The following is a 16629-nucleotide window of genomic DNA, read 5'->3' as shown; positions in this document are numbered from 1 at the left end:
TCTCTCTCTCTTTCTCTCTCTCCCTCTCTCTCTCTCCCTCTCTCTTTCACTCTCTCTCCCTCTCTCTCTCCCTCTCTTTCTCTCTCTCTCTCCCTCTCTCTTTCTCTCTCTCTCCCTCTCTCTCTCCCTCTCTTTCTCTCTCTCTCTCCCTCTCTCTTTCTCTCTCTCCCTCTCTTTCTCTCTCTCTCTTTCAAAAACCCGTTTGTAGCTGAAAACATAAACTACAGCATAATTTGCGGCCATCTTTGCCTCCTGCTGCCTGAGATGCTGATAATCTGCATAATGACTCTGGACCAAAGGAGCCGGCTGACCTGTGGTGCTGGAGGGAGTTTTCCAGCTTAGCAATGTAAGCCCTCTGATCATTCAGCTTCCTTTAAAAACAAAACAGGAAATGAAACGTGTGAAAATGTCAGTCTGTTGGAAGAAGCTCCGGGTTTTACTCACTTCCCCATCTGCTGCATCTCTTGCTTTATAGTGACCAACATGTCTTCCAGCTTATGATTCTGTGAAACGCAGAAAAACGGCTGAATTATCGGTTTTTCATCAACACAGGAAAAAATAAAAGTCTGTAAATGTTTACAGCCGGTGGGAAGAGGCTAAAAACAAATGCGCACCACACTTTTCAGAAATGTAACAGTGGGTTATTTAGCTGCAAAGTGACAAAGTCTGTCACCTTTTGCTTGTAGTAGCTGAGCAGCCTCTTCTGATGCCGGGCCTGAAACGCCACAACCTGGCAGGAAACAAGGTGAAACTGCAAGAACAGCCTAAAGCAAAGCAGTGAAACCAGCTGGGACAAAACGTGGAACTGGGCAAACTTTGCTGATCTCTGTCAGATGTCTGGTTGCCACGACGCCGATGTCAGAAAACAAGGCCTTCACGTCGGAGCTGCTCTGAAAACACAGGAAGCCTGAAGGTGACGGCGGCGGCAGAAAGAAGCCGAATCCGAGAGGGAATGAAACGTTCCTACTTTGTCGGAAAGAGGAGACACTTGGCACTGGCTGCTGCAGATCAGACATCGGCCGTGGCTGCCTGGAAGAGAGCCGCCCAGCATTTAAACGTTTTCACCAGGAGCAGTGGTCCAAAGCCCAACGTCCTCAAGTCCACTGCAGGGTTCATCAGGAACCGTGGAGACAGAAACCGGACTGGACTTCCACCAAAACTCAACATTTGAAATTCACAAAAGTTTTTATAGAAAACTTCTGATATTTCTGTTTCTGAGATTGCTCTAAAACGTTCAGAGGTTTGTTTCTACGCCGTAGAAGACTCTAGTCTTCAGCCTCTTTTGGGAATTGATACATTTATTTTCAGTAATAATTCGTGTCACTGTGTTTCCACATGTTTGCCATATTCAGCCAAGTTTCACAGACAATATCAGCTGGTTTTGTTACAGCAAAGTTGGTTTTTCAGTAAAAGTCTCTGGATAAACTTGGTTTTATCTTCTGTTAAAACTTTGCTATGAAACCATGAATACTTTCTGCTGAACTTTATTTTTCCTGTGTTGATAATTTTTACCCGACTACAAACTAAAAGTCTCCATCAGCATCTACAGGCCAAATTTGTATCAGGTTGGGTTTGTAGTTGAAGGCCGCACAGAATCAGTCCAACGGCCACAAATGGCCCCCGAGCCACACTTTGGACACCCCTAAAGTCCCTAAAGTGATGCTACACCCAGAGAACCAAGCTGAATAATTTGGGTTTATCAGATTGAATCAAGCTCCTGTTTTTAGACGTTTCATGAGAAAAGCTGAAATATTTATTCTCCTAAATAAATAAAAGCTGTTTGAGAAAATGTGTTTATTAAGAAAAAGACAAAAACAGAAACAAAATGTGTTTCTGCAGTTCCGCTGTGTGGCCAGCAGGTGTCGCTGTCCGTTCAGGCAGGATTTACTGAATCATCTTCATAAAAGTTTAGGGACAAAATAATAGAATAAAAAACGTTGATTTGCTGTGAATTTTCTCCAGTTTATAAAGATAAAACGATGCATATATGTTTAAAGTCTTTGGTGGAGAGAACTACGCTGTCTGCAGAAACCACCAAGCCTCATGCAGGATTTCTCAACCTGTGGTTCCCGGACCACTGGTGGTCCGCATGTAAACGGCCGTTTATCTGCTACAGTTAGCTTATCAGAGGATTGTGTTTAAAAATAATAACGGATAAGAGGCTGAAGACCGTCTGGCTCACGGTTACTGATGATCGGAGGGATTCATGTTTCAGTTTCTCAGGGGAAAATACTGAAATGTTATTAGTTTATAACACTATTATGATGCACAGCACAAAAAAACTGGAGGATAAAGTTCAGCTTGGTGCTTTGGTCTCTACTAAACCTTTTTTGAAAAATAATTTTGTTTATAGAGACTAAATAATTCATTATTTATTTTGAATATTTAAAATGTCTTCCAGAGGTAAATGTTAAAAATGACAGTTTATTGTTCTTTGTGAATATGTTTTTGCATTATTGTGGCATTACTATTGAAAAACCAGAACATGGTCTAAAAGCAACAGTATTATTGTTTATAAATTGTTTATAACTTCTTCATCGTCCAACCTGTTATTGTGACAGGCCTTTTCATTAGGATGAACTAAGATGGCAACAGTAATAAGTGTGTTAAGAGACGAATATGTTTATTTAAAAGATGTTGTGGAGGGAGGCCTGTGTGTCTTTGTCAAATGGCTGAAAACGTTTGAAAACACTGCTAAAGATGGATATGTGAACCATTTTCACAGATTCCTCCTAAACCAGTCAGGAAACGTGTTTTTGCTTGTATTTTCAGATGTAAGTTTCGTTGACCTGCTTCAGCATGATGCTTCCACCGCCATGTTTCACACTGGGCAAAAAAACTTCAATTTACCTCATCTGAACCTGTGATTGGACTCTGTGACCAAACTAATCGTCTTCATCTTAATCCAGCCAGAATTATGTACAATCAACTGCTGACATCCATCATTAAAAGCCTGAAAGTGGATGCAGACTTTTGCGCAGACTGGCGGGGCCCTGAAAAGCGAAGCGTAAGAAGAACTGAAGGTGTTTTCTACCTGTCTGGTAGCAGGAGCTACAGATGACATGTCCGCAGGACGTCACTGCCAGTTTGCGCTCAGGACTGGGGGAAAGAAAGCAGCAGTTGCAGCAGACCCAGTAGGACATCTGAAGACCTGTTACTGAATAAAATTAATGAAAAATAATTGTCGTTGTTATTGCTTTTATTCGTTGTGGCACTTGGTGTTTCAGGCTACGTTAATGAGAGCGGAACATTTAAAGTTCAGATTGTTTCTAGGTGAAGCTAAATGCTAAGTTAGCATAACGCCGGCTAACATAGCAACATCATACAACAAAAATAGTTATCAGTAAATATATTTAAGACTAATTACCAGTCAGGTGTTTATCAGTTTGTAATAAAAAACAACCCTACTATCCTTCAGTTTAGCTTTATCATCCTTCCTGTTTTAAGTTTCATTCAACAGGAAGTTCGTCGTCTTCTTCTGCAGTGAAGCTAATTAGCATTGTTAGCATAATTAGGAAGACCGTTGGTAGCCAGCTCATTAAAACGTACCGGAAAACGCTTTTACCGCCACCTTTGGTGAGTAGCTAAGTGATATTAGATAGAATATGTTCAATTAACGTGTGTTTTATGTTTAGCGGGTATTTCGCTGTTAAATGTTTTAAATTTGGTCTCGATGTAAATTAGATGCATTAGCTCACCGTTAGCCGCAGCAGTGTGGATTCAGCTGGAAGGTTATGTGGCTGTTTAAGGGAATGTTGCAGTTCTGCTGAGACGTCTGCATGCAAGCAACACGAATTTAATGCATATCGTTTATTTTTTACCATGTTATTAGAAATTCTGGGCTTATAAATTAAAATAATTTGTGTTTGAACGTCTGTTTTTTATGAGGGTCTGATCTGGTGATACGACTTCAAGGCATTTTAAGAACGAGTTTGAATTACTGCTGGCATTTCACTTTATCAACAAATCCTGGGGAGGTAAGCAAACCTAGCTGGCAGGCATGGTAGTGGCTGCATTATGCTAATGGTGTTTCTTTTCCTACAGGTAATTTTGGTGCTTTGGATAATGTGTGTTTAATACTAAAGGTGGAAGACAACTTCTTAATTCACTAACTTTAACTTTTAACTCACATAAAGTATGAGATGGTGAAATTAAGAAAGGAACCTTTTTTAATCTCAGCGACGCTAAACTAGGGGTGTCCAAAGTGCGGCTCAGGGGCCATTTGTGGCCCTTGGGCTGATTCTGTGTGGCCCCCAACTTCAGCTTAAATATGATTAAAATTTGGCTTGTAGATGCAGACGCAGACTTTTAATTTGTAATGAAGGTAAAAAATTATTACCAACATAATTTTCTCATCCAGAAGAATGTAAAGTACAACAGAAAGTATTTGTGTTTTTATAACCAAGTTTATCCAGAGACTTTTGCTGCAGCAAAACCGGCTTTTATTCTTTCTGAAACGTGCTAAATATAGCAAATGTTTGGAAACACAGTGACTCCTGGTGAGGCAAGCAAACCTCTGAAAATGAAATTATTCACTTGAGACCAAAAGCAACAGAAAACTAGATGCTTTTCTTCTTATAGAGCAAATATGAAAAATCTGCTGCAGCATATTGGGAGAAAAACTGTAGCAAACTTCTGCCTAAAAATCTCAGAAACTGTCTAGACATTTTTTTTAGATCAATAGCAGAAATTTTTCTACAAATTGTTTTTGGTAATTTCTGAATTTCAAATGTCCAGAGATTTCTTTAGAAAATTTCAAAGTTTTCTGGAATTTTTCTGATATTAATCACGAAATTTCTGTTAAATTCTGTTTTCTACTAAGCTGTTGTAAAAATCCCCTTTAAGTTTTTCATCTACAATAAACATCAGGATATTTTATTTACTTGATTTTCTGTTGGGTTTTTGTCCTACAGTTACTTTTGAGTTTACAATTTTGGCCCACATGGCAAAAAGTTTGTACACCCCTGCATGTTATAAGTCCTGTGAAATGAAGCATTTAATCAAAAAGAGGAACATTTAGTTTGTTAAACTTTCCTTTATTGCTCAGCCTTCCTGTCATTTCCCAGGCAGAGTTGTGAACCAGGTCGGATCTCATGTTTTAGTGATTGTTTCCCGGTCCTGGCAGGATGTTTGTGCCGTGCAGATCGGGGACAAGGCGACATCAGACCAGTTTCTTGGCGATGAAAAAGTCTTTGAGTCGTTTGATCTGCCAGAAACCAACAGAGAGCAGGATGCAGGTTTGGATCGCCGCCCACCACAACACCTTGCTGTTGGTTTCCTCGCTGATCAGACGGAAAATCTCCTCTTTTTCCTGAACAAAACCCAGACGTCCAGATCAGATCAGGTGCTTCTCTGTCGCTCCAGGTGAGTGTGAGGCCGACGTACCCGGTTGTACTCCTGCTGCCTGGTGATGTACGTCATCTGGCTGGTCAGGTGCTGCAGGTTGCTCTCCAGAACCTGCAGGCTGTCTTTGGTCCGTTCCACGTTGGGATCCACCCAGTGCTCTCCCATCTGAACGTCCAAATGCAGCTTCTGTGGAACAAAGTGGAGAAAACCCCCAGAATGCATTGCTCTTCTGTTGGGTTAGCGGTTGCCGTGTCTGCCGGTCTCACCAGCTTCTCTCCAGCGAACACGGAGAACCTGGTGGAGTTGGTTTGGAAGCACAGGTGGTGCTGGCCGGAGGCGTGAGCCGTGAAGGTGAATTTACCAAACGCTCCGTAGCGTTTGGACAACTGAACCTGACAAGGGAAGAAAAGTAAACCTAAATCAGGGGTGTCCAAACTTTATGCCATGTGGTGGCGTGAAAACACAAAAACTTTATTCAGCCCGATCGAATAAAAAAAGATTCAATTTATTCAGTCGAATCTTTTGGGTTTGATTGGATAAATTTATTCTCAGTAATAATTAGTTTTGTTTCCAAACGTTTACTATATTTATTAGAGCTTGAGAAAGAAGGGGGCGCTGTGGTGGCACAGTGAGGAGGCCCGGGTCCTCAACTCGGCTGTCACAGGTTCGATTCCCGGCCTGGTGACCCTTGCCACGCGTCCCCTCTCTCTCATTACCCATCTTCCTGTCTGAGCTCCTTCAAATAAAAACTCAGAAAGAATAAAAGCTGATTTTGTTGCAGCAAAGTTGGTTTTTCAGTAAAAGTCTCTGGATAAACTTGGTTAAAACTTTGCAATAAAAACATGAAAACTTTCTGTTTACTTTACTTTTTCCTGTGCAAAAATGTTTTTTCCTGATTACAAATTAAAAGTCCGTCTGTGTCTACGGGCCAGATTTGTATCATTTTTGATTTGTAGTTGGGGGGCCGCTCAGAATCAGTCCAAGGGCCACGAATGGCCCCCGGGCCGCACTTTGGACCTCTTGACTTAAATTACTTATTTATTTGTATCTTTTCTTTGAAACATTTTGTGAAACTGGATCTATCAGATCTAGCAGCTGTTAACGTCTGACTCTTTTTAATAATCGGCATTATTTGTTGTTTGTGTTTCAACACTAGTGACGATTTCCTGCGTACTTCCTGGTTTGGGTCTCTGACGGTAACCATGACGCCGAGGTGAGGCGGGTGGCTGAACGACGTGACGTCCCACGGCTCCAAGAAGAAGTTTCCTGCAGGTGGGAGACAGAAATAAAACCAAAATTTATATTTTTATTGACAAAATTTAGAGAAATTTGATTTATTCATTTTACTGTTTTAAGGGTGTTCAAAGTGGGGCCCGGGGGCCATTTGGGGCCCTGGACTGATGCTTTTGGGGGCCAGACTTTGTATTAATTCTTCAGTTCTTGTGGATGATGATGGTTGCCGGCAGGAAAGATCTGCGGTAGCAGTCTGTGTTACAGATGGAGCCTCTGACTCAAGATGCTTTGATTTTCTAAACGTTCAGGGTTTAGAAAATCAGTTTCCTGATTTGAAGTAAAACATGAATCCTTACTTAGTTCCCCTCCTCTGGTTATGATCTCACTGAGTGATTTCAGTGTTTCTCTGTAGATGCCAGTCTTGGCTTGTTTTGTGTTATTTTTTCCAGGAAATGATTGTCAGGATGAGTTTTGGAGCAGAAACAGCTGGACGTGTTAAAAGCGTCTGATTGAGCCGATCAGGCGTTTGGAGGTGACCCTCACCTGTCACCAAGGTGTCCTCAGGAATCTCCTCTATGATGCATTTCTGCTCCTTCTCTCCCAGGTCGAAGTACATGGCAGCGGCCAGCGGCAGGTAACCCAGCAGCAGGACAGCAGCCCGACGGAAACGCATCCTGAGTGATCCAGAGTCCAGACGGAGGAACGTGGTCAGAGTGGTGAGTTTACAGCCCAGCGGCGCTTTGGGCTGAGAAACCTGCAGCTGTTGCTCCATGTGACCAGCCCTTATCGCTGCCTGTGATTGGTTGATCTGAGAGCCAATAGAAAAGCTGCAGCACACATTCAGACGTCTGAAGCTCATCCTGGCTCCTGGGCTAAAACTAAATATTTAGCAGCACAAACACTTTATGATGCACAACTCTGAGACTTCAGTTTAGTTTTTCTCTGGACTCATTTATAGATGAACATGTTTCCATGTCCACACTTCTTTTTTTATCTATACTTTTACATTTTTTGGTTATATTTGTATTTGTTAATATTTATGGAATAGTTTGTCAATTGATGATCTTCTTAGGGATCAATATTCTATTTTCTATTCAGACTGCAGAGTCAGAAATAACTACATATCATCTTTACATCCATTTGATTATTGATTTGTGTTTTTCCCAGCAGAAGCAGCCAGCTTATAGTTCAGCAACAAACCAGTCATAGTCACAATGACTAATAATAAAAACTCGTTTCATGTGTTTCTTTCACACTTTATTAACTTCAGTAACTGCATCTGTTACAATTTTCTGCTGCGTCATATAAAACTTTTATATTTGTCTCAGTAATGTAGAGGAATACAGTTTCGTTATGCTGTACAGAACAGGTTAAAATCCTGTCAATAAATATAAACAACACAAACACAGAATGTCTGTAAACATGGCAGAACTAAACCCGTCTGGAGCTGGAACCGGTCTCAAACCCGACCCGGTCGATCCACAAACAGCCTGGGATTAAACCGCGGACCGTTTGTGGTTCTTGGAGCGTCGGCGCCCGGTCCGTCCTTTCCTGGTTTTCTTCTCCTTCCTCCTCCTCCTCTCCTTCACGTCCTTCCTCTCCCTCCTGTCCTGGCCTAGTCATAAGCAGTTGTCCGGGAAGCACTTCCTCTCCTCGTCCAGCAGGGGGCAGGCCGCTCCGTTGTTGGCCGGGTGCATGATGACGTAGCGGGTGCGGTGCTGCACACCTGAGTCGCCACACTTCCCTTTGCACAAACCCCATGGCGACCAGGGGGACACTTCGCAGTCCAGAGGGGTATCTGCAGAGGCAGAGGGGCAATAAACACATGAAACAGCCCAAACGTCGCCCCCACAACAAAGGAACAATATCTGAGAAAATAACAACCTTACAGCTGATATTAGCGTGAGAAAAAGCAAATGAAACGACAAAATCTAGTTGCAGAATCAAGTTTTGCTGAATGATAAACGATAATATTGTTTTCAGATCATTTTCTAATAAAGTAAGAACACATCAGAGATCAATAAACTTTAAATCCTAGTGAACATTTAACACAAGACCTGGAAGATTTTAAATATGCAAAATAAACAAAACAACAGGAATAAATTATGAATCTCTGAAAACAAAATTATTCCTCAAAAAGGATTCAGGTGAGACCAAAAGCACCAGACTGAAACTTTATCACCCAGTGTTTGATTGATAGAGAAAATCAATAAATTATGTAAATTATTGACTTTGTTTTAATTGATTGTGTGATTAATTGATTTATTGCGACAGGCAATAAATGCACTGATTGTAGTTTTCTGTCCATTTCTGGTTACCGATCTTTAAGAAGCGATTTTAGCCGGTAACTGATGTATTTATCTGAAATGTTTCTAAATGTGGCAGGAAAGTTGCTGAGTTGGCAGCAGTGGGGCGAATGTTGTTAACGACAACCAATAAAATGAATCGTTAACTAAATGATCCTTCAAAACAAGGTTTGGTTGAGACCAAAAGCACCAGACTGAAGACTTTATCATCCAGTGTTTGGTAGAAACGGATAAACGATAAATGGAAATAATTAGTTTGAATTTATGGTGCGTTGAATTGATTTTACTGCGATGACCTTTGGCCTCTTGTGAAGAAGTCCTGGCAGTGACGGAGCTGCTTGATTTCACCTTCATTCATCTGTTTTCGTCGTTTCTTCTTCTGCCTGTGAGCTGGAGTTCGGAAGGCCTCGCATGCAGCCTGCCTCCGCTCTGATGCGACCAGCTGATTCGTATCGCAGTCGCGGCTCAGAGTGGAAAAGCAGGAGGCGGCGGAAGCTGCTGCCGAGTTTAACGTTTCCTCCATGCCTTAATGGGAAGCAGCAGGGGGAGCTGATAAAATACTGCAGAGATGCAAACCGACGGGGGTTTGTGTCTCTGATGAAGCCGGCGCAGGTCAAAGGTCATGCTTTAGGAGAGACGTTAGCAGAGATGCTACGGACGAGTGGAAGAGAAGGATAAACAGGCGGATGGAGGGAGCCCTGGGAATCGGGGCAGGAAACCCCAACAGCTTCTTGGACGCTCGCTGCGTTGTTTGTTGTGATGTTGCCATGGGAACCGGCTTGAGTTCAGTGATGCTGACTCAAACCTTCACTGTCACGGTGAACTATGAAACCGGTTCAGGCCCATTGAGAGGTTCTGAGTTTGTTTCTGAGGTTTTGACTCGTTTCACCAACTTTTTCCGTTATAATTAATGGCCGCCATGTGTGAGCAGAGCAGGTGGTGATTGGTCCGGTTGGTGACTGGTCCGGTTGGTGATTGGCCCAGTTGGTGATTGGCCCGGTTGGTGACTGGTCCGGTTGGTGATTGGTCCAGTTGGTGATTGGCCCGGTTGGTGATTGGNCCGGTTGGTGATTGGCCCAGTTGGTGATTGGCCCGGTTGGTGACTGGTCCGGTTGGTGATTGGTCCAGTTGGTGATTGGCCCGGTTGGTGATTGGCCCAGTTGGTGATTGGCCCAGTTGGTGACTGGTCCGGTTGGTGATTGGCCTGGTTGGTGATTGGCCTGGTTGGTGATTGGCCTGGTTGGTGATTGGCCCGGTTGGTGATTGGCCCGGTTGGTGATTGGCCCGGTTGGTGATTGGCCCGGTTGGTGATTGGTCCGGTTGGTGATTGGTCCAGTTGGTGATTGGCCCGGTTGGTGATTGGCCCGGTTGGTGACTGGTCCGGTTGGTGACTGGTCCGGTTGGTGATTGGCCCGGTTGGTGATTGGCCCGGTTGGTGATTGGCCCGGTTGGTGATTGGCCCGGTTGGTGATTGGTCCGGTTGGTGACTGGTCCGGTTGGTGATTGGCCCAGTTGGTGATTGGCCCGGTTGGTGATTGGTCCGGTTGGTGATTGGCCCGGATGGTGATTGGCCCGGTTGGTGATTGGCCCAGGTGGTGATTGGTCCGGTTCAACCTGAGCAGCGTCATCTCTGCTGGTCCAGATGTGGCCCCGGCGCCACGCTCTCTGCTGGGCTCTCAGGTTTCTGCTGCCATCTAATTGGGTTTAAAGGGCCTGAAATGTTTTCCAAAAGCTTTCTTAAGTCAGAACAGCCATGAACCGACCGGCTTTGGGTTTTCAGCACATTTTGTTTATTTTGGTTTTAAAATATTTCTATGCTAATCCCTCTGGTTGCAGGTTTTTCATGTTTCCCCATCAGCCACTTGAAATTTAGGAAGACGGACATTTTTCAAGATGGCCGCCTTTTTAAACCAATTAATTCCATAAAATGTTACAAATTTTCATGGCTTTGATGAACTGTGTGTCACATCATCTTCTTTTAACTTTGGTCACCCCATTTCTGAAACTTTAAAGTAATAATGAAATCAGAAAGAGAGGACTTTGCTGTTAGCTAGACAGTTAGCGTTAATGGTTAGCGTTAATGGTTAGCGTTAGCTCCCGCTTTTTTATGTGTTTAGTGGTTTAGCTTTAGCTTCTGGTCATTTTTGATTGTTTAGCATTAGCTTCCCCCATTTCTTTCATATGTGGCAGTGTAGTGTTAGCATCTGCTAATTTTTGAGTTGAGTGGCTTAGCATTAGCTGAGATTCCTGATTAGCAAAATAGTGGTTATGTAAATAATATATTTATAATATAATAAATTAAACACTGTTGCTTTATTGTTTTATATCTTTACCATATGCAGAAATGGCTTCCACCGGATTGCATCTAATAAATGTGTTTAAAGCATCACAGGAATATTCGGTCTCACTGATCAGCTTGTCTTCGATCTCGTTCCCCGTTGGCAGCAGGTTGGACTGCGTCGGCTCCAGCGGCAGGCTGATGATTTGGTTCGTTTTCTTGATTTTTGTCAGCGTGACCTTGGCGATCGGCGGTAAATGCTTCAGGCGGGGGTAGAAGAAGGAGTTGGCCGGGTGGCTTGGGAAGGACGAGGTGATCTGTGGAAAACGGCACACTATGAATCCCACGGGTGTTTTCCACACTTCGGCTCAAAAGTCATCAGAACAACCGACTTAAAATCAATCAAACAGATTATCCAGATATTTATAGTAGATCCAGAACTTGAAAGGGATTCTTTCATCAAGAAAAGGAGTAAATTTCCCCACAAAACTCAGAAATTTTGTGATTAATTTCAGAAATGCTGTAGAAAAATTTTCAAAATAAAATTTTCACCGTTGGGAAATTTTTGGAGTTTTTTTTGGTAGGAAAATTTCTATTATAAATCTGAAAATGAGATTTTTTTTTTCTAGAAAATGTAAGTTTACAACCCTGACCTTGAGACGCTGCAGCAGATTTTCCATGTTTGCTGTAAAGCATCTAGTTTTAGGTGGATATTGAATATATTTATTTTCAGTTATAAAAACAGGATTTGTGTCTATTTGTTTCAATTAATCACATTTTATTTGTACAGCACATTTCAGCAGCAAGGCATTTCAAAGTGCTTTACATAATTAAAATAAAAACAGCATGTGACCTTGAATGAAGAGTGAGAAAGAGAAAGAGATTTTGAAAAAAATTAAGAAAGATAAAAACATTAAAGCCCCTTTTAGGGCTTCAGTTAAACGTCGTTTACTGGGACTCCAACCTCTAAGGTTTTAGTTGAAATGCCGTCAACTGGGACTCTAAATGTTTATTCAAGTTTAAGAAATAAAAAAATTATGGTGTAAGTATGGTGTACCTTCATTACAAATTAAAAGTCTCCAAATTTGTGTCATTTTTGAATTGCAGCTGGGGACCAGGCAGAGTCAGTTCAAGGGCCACAAATGGCCCCCGGCCGCACTTTTAACACCCCTGATCCTGTGGTCTGTAGTTTTCACCAAAGCAGAATAAGAAGTTAAGTGAGACGGCGTCTGATTTGGTGAGAATCTGGTTCTGGCTCAGGAGGCCTGCGGGTTTTGCCGCTGCTCTGGGCTCACCTGCGTGATTCTGTCCTGCGGGATCGTCTCAAAGTTTGGGGAGGAGAAGGTGAATCCGCTATCCGTCCCCGCGTCGTACGGGAACAGCTCCAGCGTCACTTTGTCCTTCCAGCGGTTGCCGTCGCACAGATCCACGCCGTCCACGCCCACGAACCAGTCCGGGCTCGGCACCAGCCGCACCAGGAACGACAGCTGCCACGAAAGAGGGGAAGAGATGAGAGCGCCAAGCGGGGCGACAGAACAAACGACCGCCGTCACAGCTGGGCTCGGCTCTGGTTCCTTAACCGGCTCGGTTCTGAAGGCTGAGCCGATTTCAACCGTTTCAGTTTGGATTTTCTGAGAAAGGAGCCACAGAACCGAACCGGCGGTCCGGTAACCTCCAGCTGCATGTTAGAGTCTCACTCTGCAGCCGCCTGCGTGGCAGCAGCGTCCAAACAGCTGGACAAGAACGGCGCTGGGACGAGACGCCGCAGACTGGAGGTCCAGAAAACATCCGTTCTTTAGAGGATTCCCAGTCCTCCCAGTTCGAATCGAGTCAAAATGATCAAAAATACCATTTAACCTGCTTAACTTTGTAAAATTGTATTTTGAATGATTCTTATTTAATTCAAATCTAGACAGCTGGACTAGTCTGGACTTTGACTAGGCCATTCTGACCCATCCCATTGCATCTCTGCCTGGTTGTCCAGAACCAGAACAGCTGCAGATTAAATGACTCTCAGCTGGACTTTGGTTCTGAATTGGGAGGCTGCTCTATATTTCATTTGGGTTTATTGGAATAAAGAAAACTAAACACAAGTATTAACCACCTTTTGTTGGTCTGTCTCATAAGATGATAAATATCTTGACGTCTGTGGTTGTAATGTGACCAAATGTGAGAAATATTTGAACATTTTTAGAGCATTGTGTTTATTAGAGCTGTCAATCTTAACGCATGCGATTAAAAAGTTTAACGCGTTAGCGTAACATTATGCTAGTTAATCGGTGGTGTGCTCAGTGGCGGCCATGTTGCCTTGCAGGACGTAGCTTTATGGTTAGCATTAGCTTCTCGAAAGTTGTTTGAGTTCTGCGGTTTAGCTTTAGCTTGTGGTAAGTTATGTGGTTAGCTTTTTAATGATAGCTTCCTGTAATTTTGGTGTTTAGCGGTTTAGTGTTAGCTTCTGCTGATTTATGTTTCTAGCGGTTTAGCATTAGCATCTGCTAACTCTTTTCTATTCAGGGTTTTAATAAAGTCCCACCATTGGTGTACAATTATGTTAATTTTTAAAATTAAGGAGAAAGATGCAAAAAAAAAAATGTTTTTGTTCCTGTTGAACAAAGCAGAGATCAGGATGCTACATTTTTGTATTTCCTCCGTAAATGTTTGCTGTGAAATTCTTGGCGCCGCTAAAGCCATCCTGACACCAGCTTGCTGTGTTTGCTGACCCGTCGGGTGAAGGGCTCTCACGCGCTCGGTGACCAGCCTGAACGCCGCCGGTTCTGGGGAGACTTACATAGGAGTGCCTGGCAAACGCCTCAAACTCGGCGTCCATCTGGCCCGAGCCTCCCACGACAGCAGGAGCGGAGAGGATCCCATAAACGCTCTGGATCCGCTCGCCGGCCGTCTCCACTTCCTTCATGATCGTCCAGGCCTCGCCTTTTTCCGCGAACTCCCTCACTCCGTTGCTGGCGAACTCATTACTTTGCCACATGTGGTAGTCGGAGCTGTGGGTCACCCCTGGAGCGCAGAGAGGAGGGAACTGAGGATTTATATAATTGGTGCAACAGGTTTATGTACATCCATAAAGGTCCATGAATAAACGGCTTCTGCTGTTTTATTGATCAATCGATGCTTCAATCAATCACATTTTATTTGTGTTGCACATTTCAGCAGCAAGGCATTTCAAAGAGATTGCATCATAACAAACAAAAACACAAAGTCATGCAGCATAGAATCAACAATCAGAACATCACATTAAGTCGTTAAATTGATTACGTCTCAAAAGAAACTCCAACCAGGCGGGTTTTTAGTCCAGATTTAGAGGATCTCAGTGTTTCAGCTGTTTTACAGTTTTCTGGAAGTTTGTTCCAGATTTGTGGTGCATAGAAGCTGAATGCTGCTTTAGGCCTTAAAATGTCTTTCATTAGTTATTAGTGATGTAATTTGTCCTTAAATACGGTAATCACGGGACTTCTGTTTGGCTAAGGCTAACGTTTGAGTAGCGATAGACTCTCGCTAACTAGCTGCTAGTTTACCTTTGCTAGCTAATTAGCTTCTCTTCAGATTTATTGTCAGCCGTCTGGAGGACGTTTGTCTCTGCGACTGTCTTGCTTCTGTTGCCAAACCATACAGGCGACTTCTGAGACATGAAAACGTCTGAAAATTTGATTCATGAGACCTGCAGATACCTGAATTCAACTGATTTTCTTCTGAATACCAGTAATCATCAGAGTGTGGGGTATTTTTTTACCGATCAGGTTGGACCACTGTGCAGGCGGGCGGTAGACGGGATACTGCTTAGGAAAAGCTGCCTGGGTCCATTTCCCTGTGAACGTGAGGCTGTAGTGGGCGGTTTCTGAGGCCGTGCACATGGGGACGTCCGTTGGGACCGGCATCGACCCAGCGGCGGGGATGAGAGTTAGCATCAGGACAAGCAGGCGACGGAGGGCGTCAGAGAAGGAGGGCGTCTTCCTGCTGGCTTCCATGATTGGTTCGGGTTGGAGAAGGATTGATGGTCTGAAAATACAAAACGCCTTTCAGTCCAACTCGGACGCTTCGGCTCTTGTTGCTGCTGTTTTACAAATTCAGTGGCATCTAAAGAGAAATGAGTTTGTTTCTGGTGTTGATTTTGGCCTTTCGGTTCTTACTAAACCAATCAAAACCTTTCCTACTCAACGCTGACAGGTGAAGGTCTGTACACACCTCCACATTTCTACCCTTTACTGCTTTATATAACATGTACTCAAACTGTGACATGTCAGCTTGTTGTTCTTTCTATACTTCAGTATTTCCATGAACTATGACAGGAATTAATCACACAAACTTTCAGATTTCATGTTTAATTTAATCCTGCATCTTGTTGTTGTTCTGACTCCCAAACCTGAATAAGTCAGAGCGACCGCCTGCTGGTGGACATCACCCATTGGAGACACACGAATCTCTTTCCTTACAGTAGACTGAATAGTTTCTAGAAAGTGGCTGTAAATAACCATCAAAGTGGGAACGAAATGTTTCCAATAAGTGATGCAAGTACCAAACATCACAAATGAAGAAGAATCCATTTTGTACCTGTTCTCGCCTGCTTCACGTCGGTCTGACTTGAGATTTTTCACCAAAACCAAACCAATTGTGTCTGATGGTTGTCAGTCAAAGCTCGTTGCTGTTAGCTGGGATTTATCGCCTGCCGACGGCGGCGGCAGCCATCTTTACTAAACGGAGCCCTGCGGAGTGACGCTGCGTTCTTCGTGTTGGGGTCGTAAAAACCGCTCACACAGACGTCTGTTTGCTTTTAATTAGTAGCATGAGCGACCATGCAACAAATCGGATTTGAGCAAGAAACGTGACCTGCTGAGTGAACGTAGCTCCTGCTAACCATGAAACACCGACTCTAAGCAGAGGAGGGAGCTTCTGCTTCCATCCTTCTAACACCTACTCAGCATGTCCGACTCGTTTCTCTGCTGGGTTTGCAACACTTAGCAACTGGCCTGACATCTCTGGACCCAAACGTTGAGCTGAACAGATTGACTCACACGTCCCAACTGCCCCATTAGCGACTTTAACTGCCCTGTTAGGGTAATTGTTCTGGCTAAAGTGTATAAACATGGTGCCTCCAACCAAGAACTGGTTTGGATTAACTGAATCATCTTCCAAAACCAAACAAAGTCAATTTGACTTCTACTGGACCAATTAGGAACGACTGCTCTGTTTATAGTAAACATTTAAATTAATAACATGAATCCAGAAAGAAAACCTGCTGAATGTTTTCAAAGTTACATTCCAGAAATAAGTTTTAAACTAAACTCGTATCTACACTAATATAAAACTCCTATAAGCAATCTCTACTGCCGTGGCCAATCATGGGTAGGCGATGGCTACCGTGATAGACGACAGTAGGGAGTAGCTACGGTGATAGACGACAGTAGGGAGTAGCTACCGTGATAGACGACGGTAGGGAGTAGCTACGGTGATAGA

The 16629-nt window shown here is 43.3% G+C and overlaps 3 protein-coding genes across 3 annotated transcripts in view; all 3 read right to left on the bottom strand.

The window, feature by feature from the left end:
* Window positions 1–3931, bottom strand: part of rnf212 (ring finger protein 212) — a 16740-nt gene extending 12809 nt beyond the window's left edge. Inside the window, exons 1-7 of the mRNA XM_008421179.2 lie at window positions 3699–3931; window positions 3035–3157; window positions 968–1029; window positions 816–890; window positions 674–730; window positions 445–503; window positions 288–371 (exon numbers count right to left, since the gene is read on the bottom strand). Coding sequence (XP_008419401.1) covers window positions 288–371; window positions 445–503; window positions 674–730; window positions 816–890; window positions 968–1029; window positions 3035–3143 — 446 coding nt within the window. The 5' untranslated portion in view covers window positions 3144–3157; window positions 3699–3931. The remainder of the gene's footprint in view (window positions 1–287; window positions 372–444; window positions 504–673; window positions 731–815; window positions 891–967; window positions 1030–3034; window positions 3158–3698) is intronic.
* Window positions 3932–5020: 1089 nt separating this feature from the next.
* On the bottom strand, window positions 5021–7295 carry LOC103471810 (transmembrane emp24 domain-containing protein 11). Its single transcript, XM_008421007.1, has 5 exons — window positions 7123–7295; window positions 6521–6612; window positions 5613–5738; window positions 5386–5532; window positions 5021–5311 (listed from the first exon to the last, which is right to left on the bottom strand). The coding sequence occupies exons 1-5, from the start codon at window positions 7250–7252 to the stop codon at window positions 5162–5164; spliced, it is 645 nt and encodes a 214-aa protein (XP_008419229.1). The 5' UTR covers window positions 7253–7295; the 3' UTR covers window positions 5021–5161.
* Window positions 7296–7821: 526 nt separating this feature from the next.
* spon2b (spondin 2b, extracellular matrix protein) overlaps window positions 7822–16629 on the bottom strand; it is a 9772-nt gene continuing 964 nt past the window's right edge. Inside the window, exons 2-6 of the mRNA XM_008421006.2 lie at window positions 14909–15174; window positions 13952–14175; window positions 12459–12650; window positions 11294–11480; window positions 7822–8377 (exon numbers count right to left, since the gene is read on the bottom strand). Of these exons, the coding sequence (XP_008419228.1) occupies window positions 8199–8377; window positions 11294–11480; window positions 12459–12650; window positions 13952–14175; window positions 14909–15143 (1017 nt within the window). The 5' untranslated portion in view covers window positions 15144–15174 and the 3' untranslated portion in view covers window positions 7822–8198. The remainder of the gene's footprint in view (window positions 8378–11293; window positions 11481–12458; window positions 12651–13951; window positions 14176–14908; window positions 15175–16629) is intronic.

Source organism: Poecilia reticulata, linkage group LG10 (genome assembly GCF_000633615.1).
Source record: "Poecilia reticulata strain Guanapo linkage group LG10, Guppy_female_1.0+MT, whole genome shotgun sequence".
NCBI classification, from domain to species: Eukaryota; Metazoa; Chordata; class Actinopteri; order Cyprinodontiformes; family Poeciliidae; genus Poecilia; species Poecilia reticulata.
The sequence above is the reverse complement of the archived record's forward strand: the minus strand, read 5'-3'. Positions and strand labels throughout refer to the sequence as shown.

Bases quoted from the DNA above. Each gene is read 5' to 3' on its own strand.
- LOC103471810 (XM_008421007.1), bottom strand. From the start codon at position 7,252: ATGCGTTTCCGTCGGGCTGCTGTCCTGCTGCTGGGTTACCTGCCGCTG. The intron at 5,739-6,520 runs GTACGCAGGAAA...TTCCCTTGTCAG, and splicing joins TCAGAGACCCAAACCAGGAA to GTTCAGTTGTCCAAACGCTA. The intron at 5,312-5,385 runs GTACGTCGGCCT...GGTTTTGTTCAG, and splicing joins GGCAGCAGGAGTACAACCGG to GAAAAAGAGGAGATTTTCCG.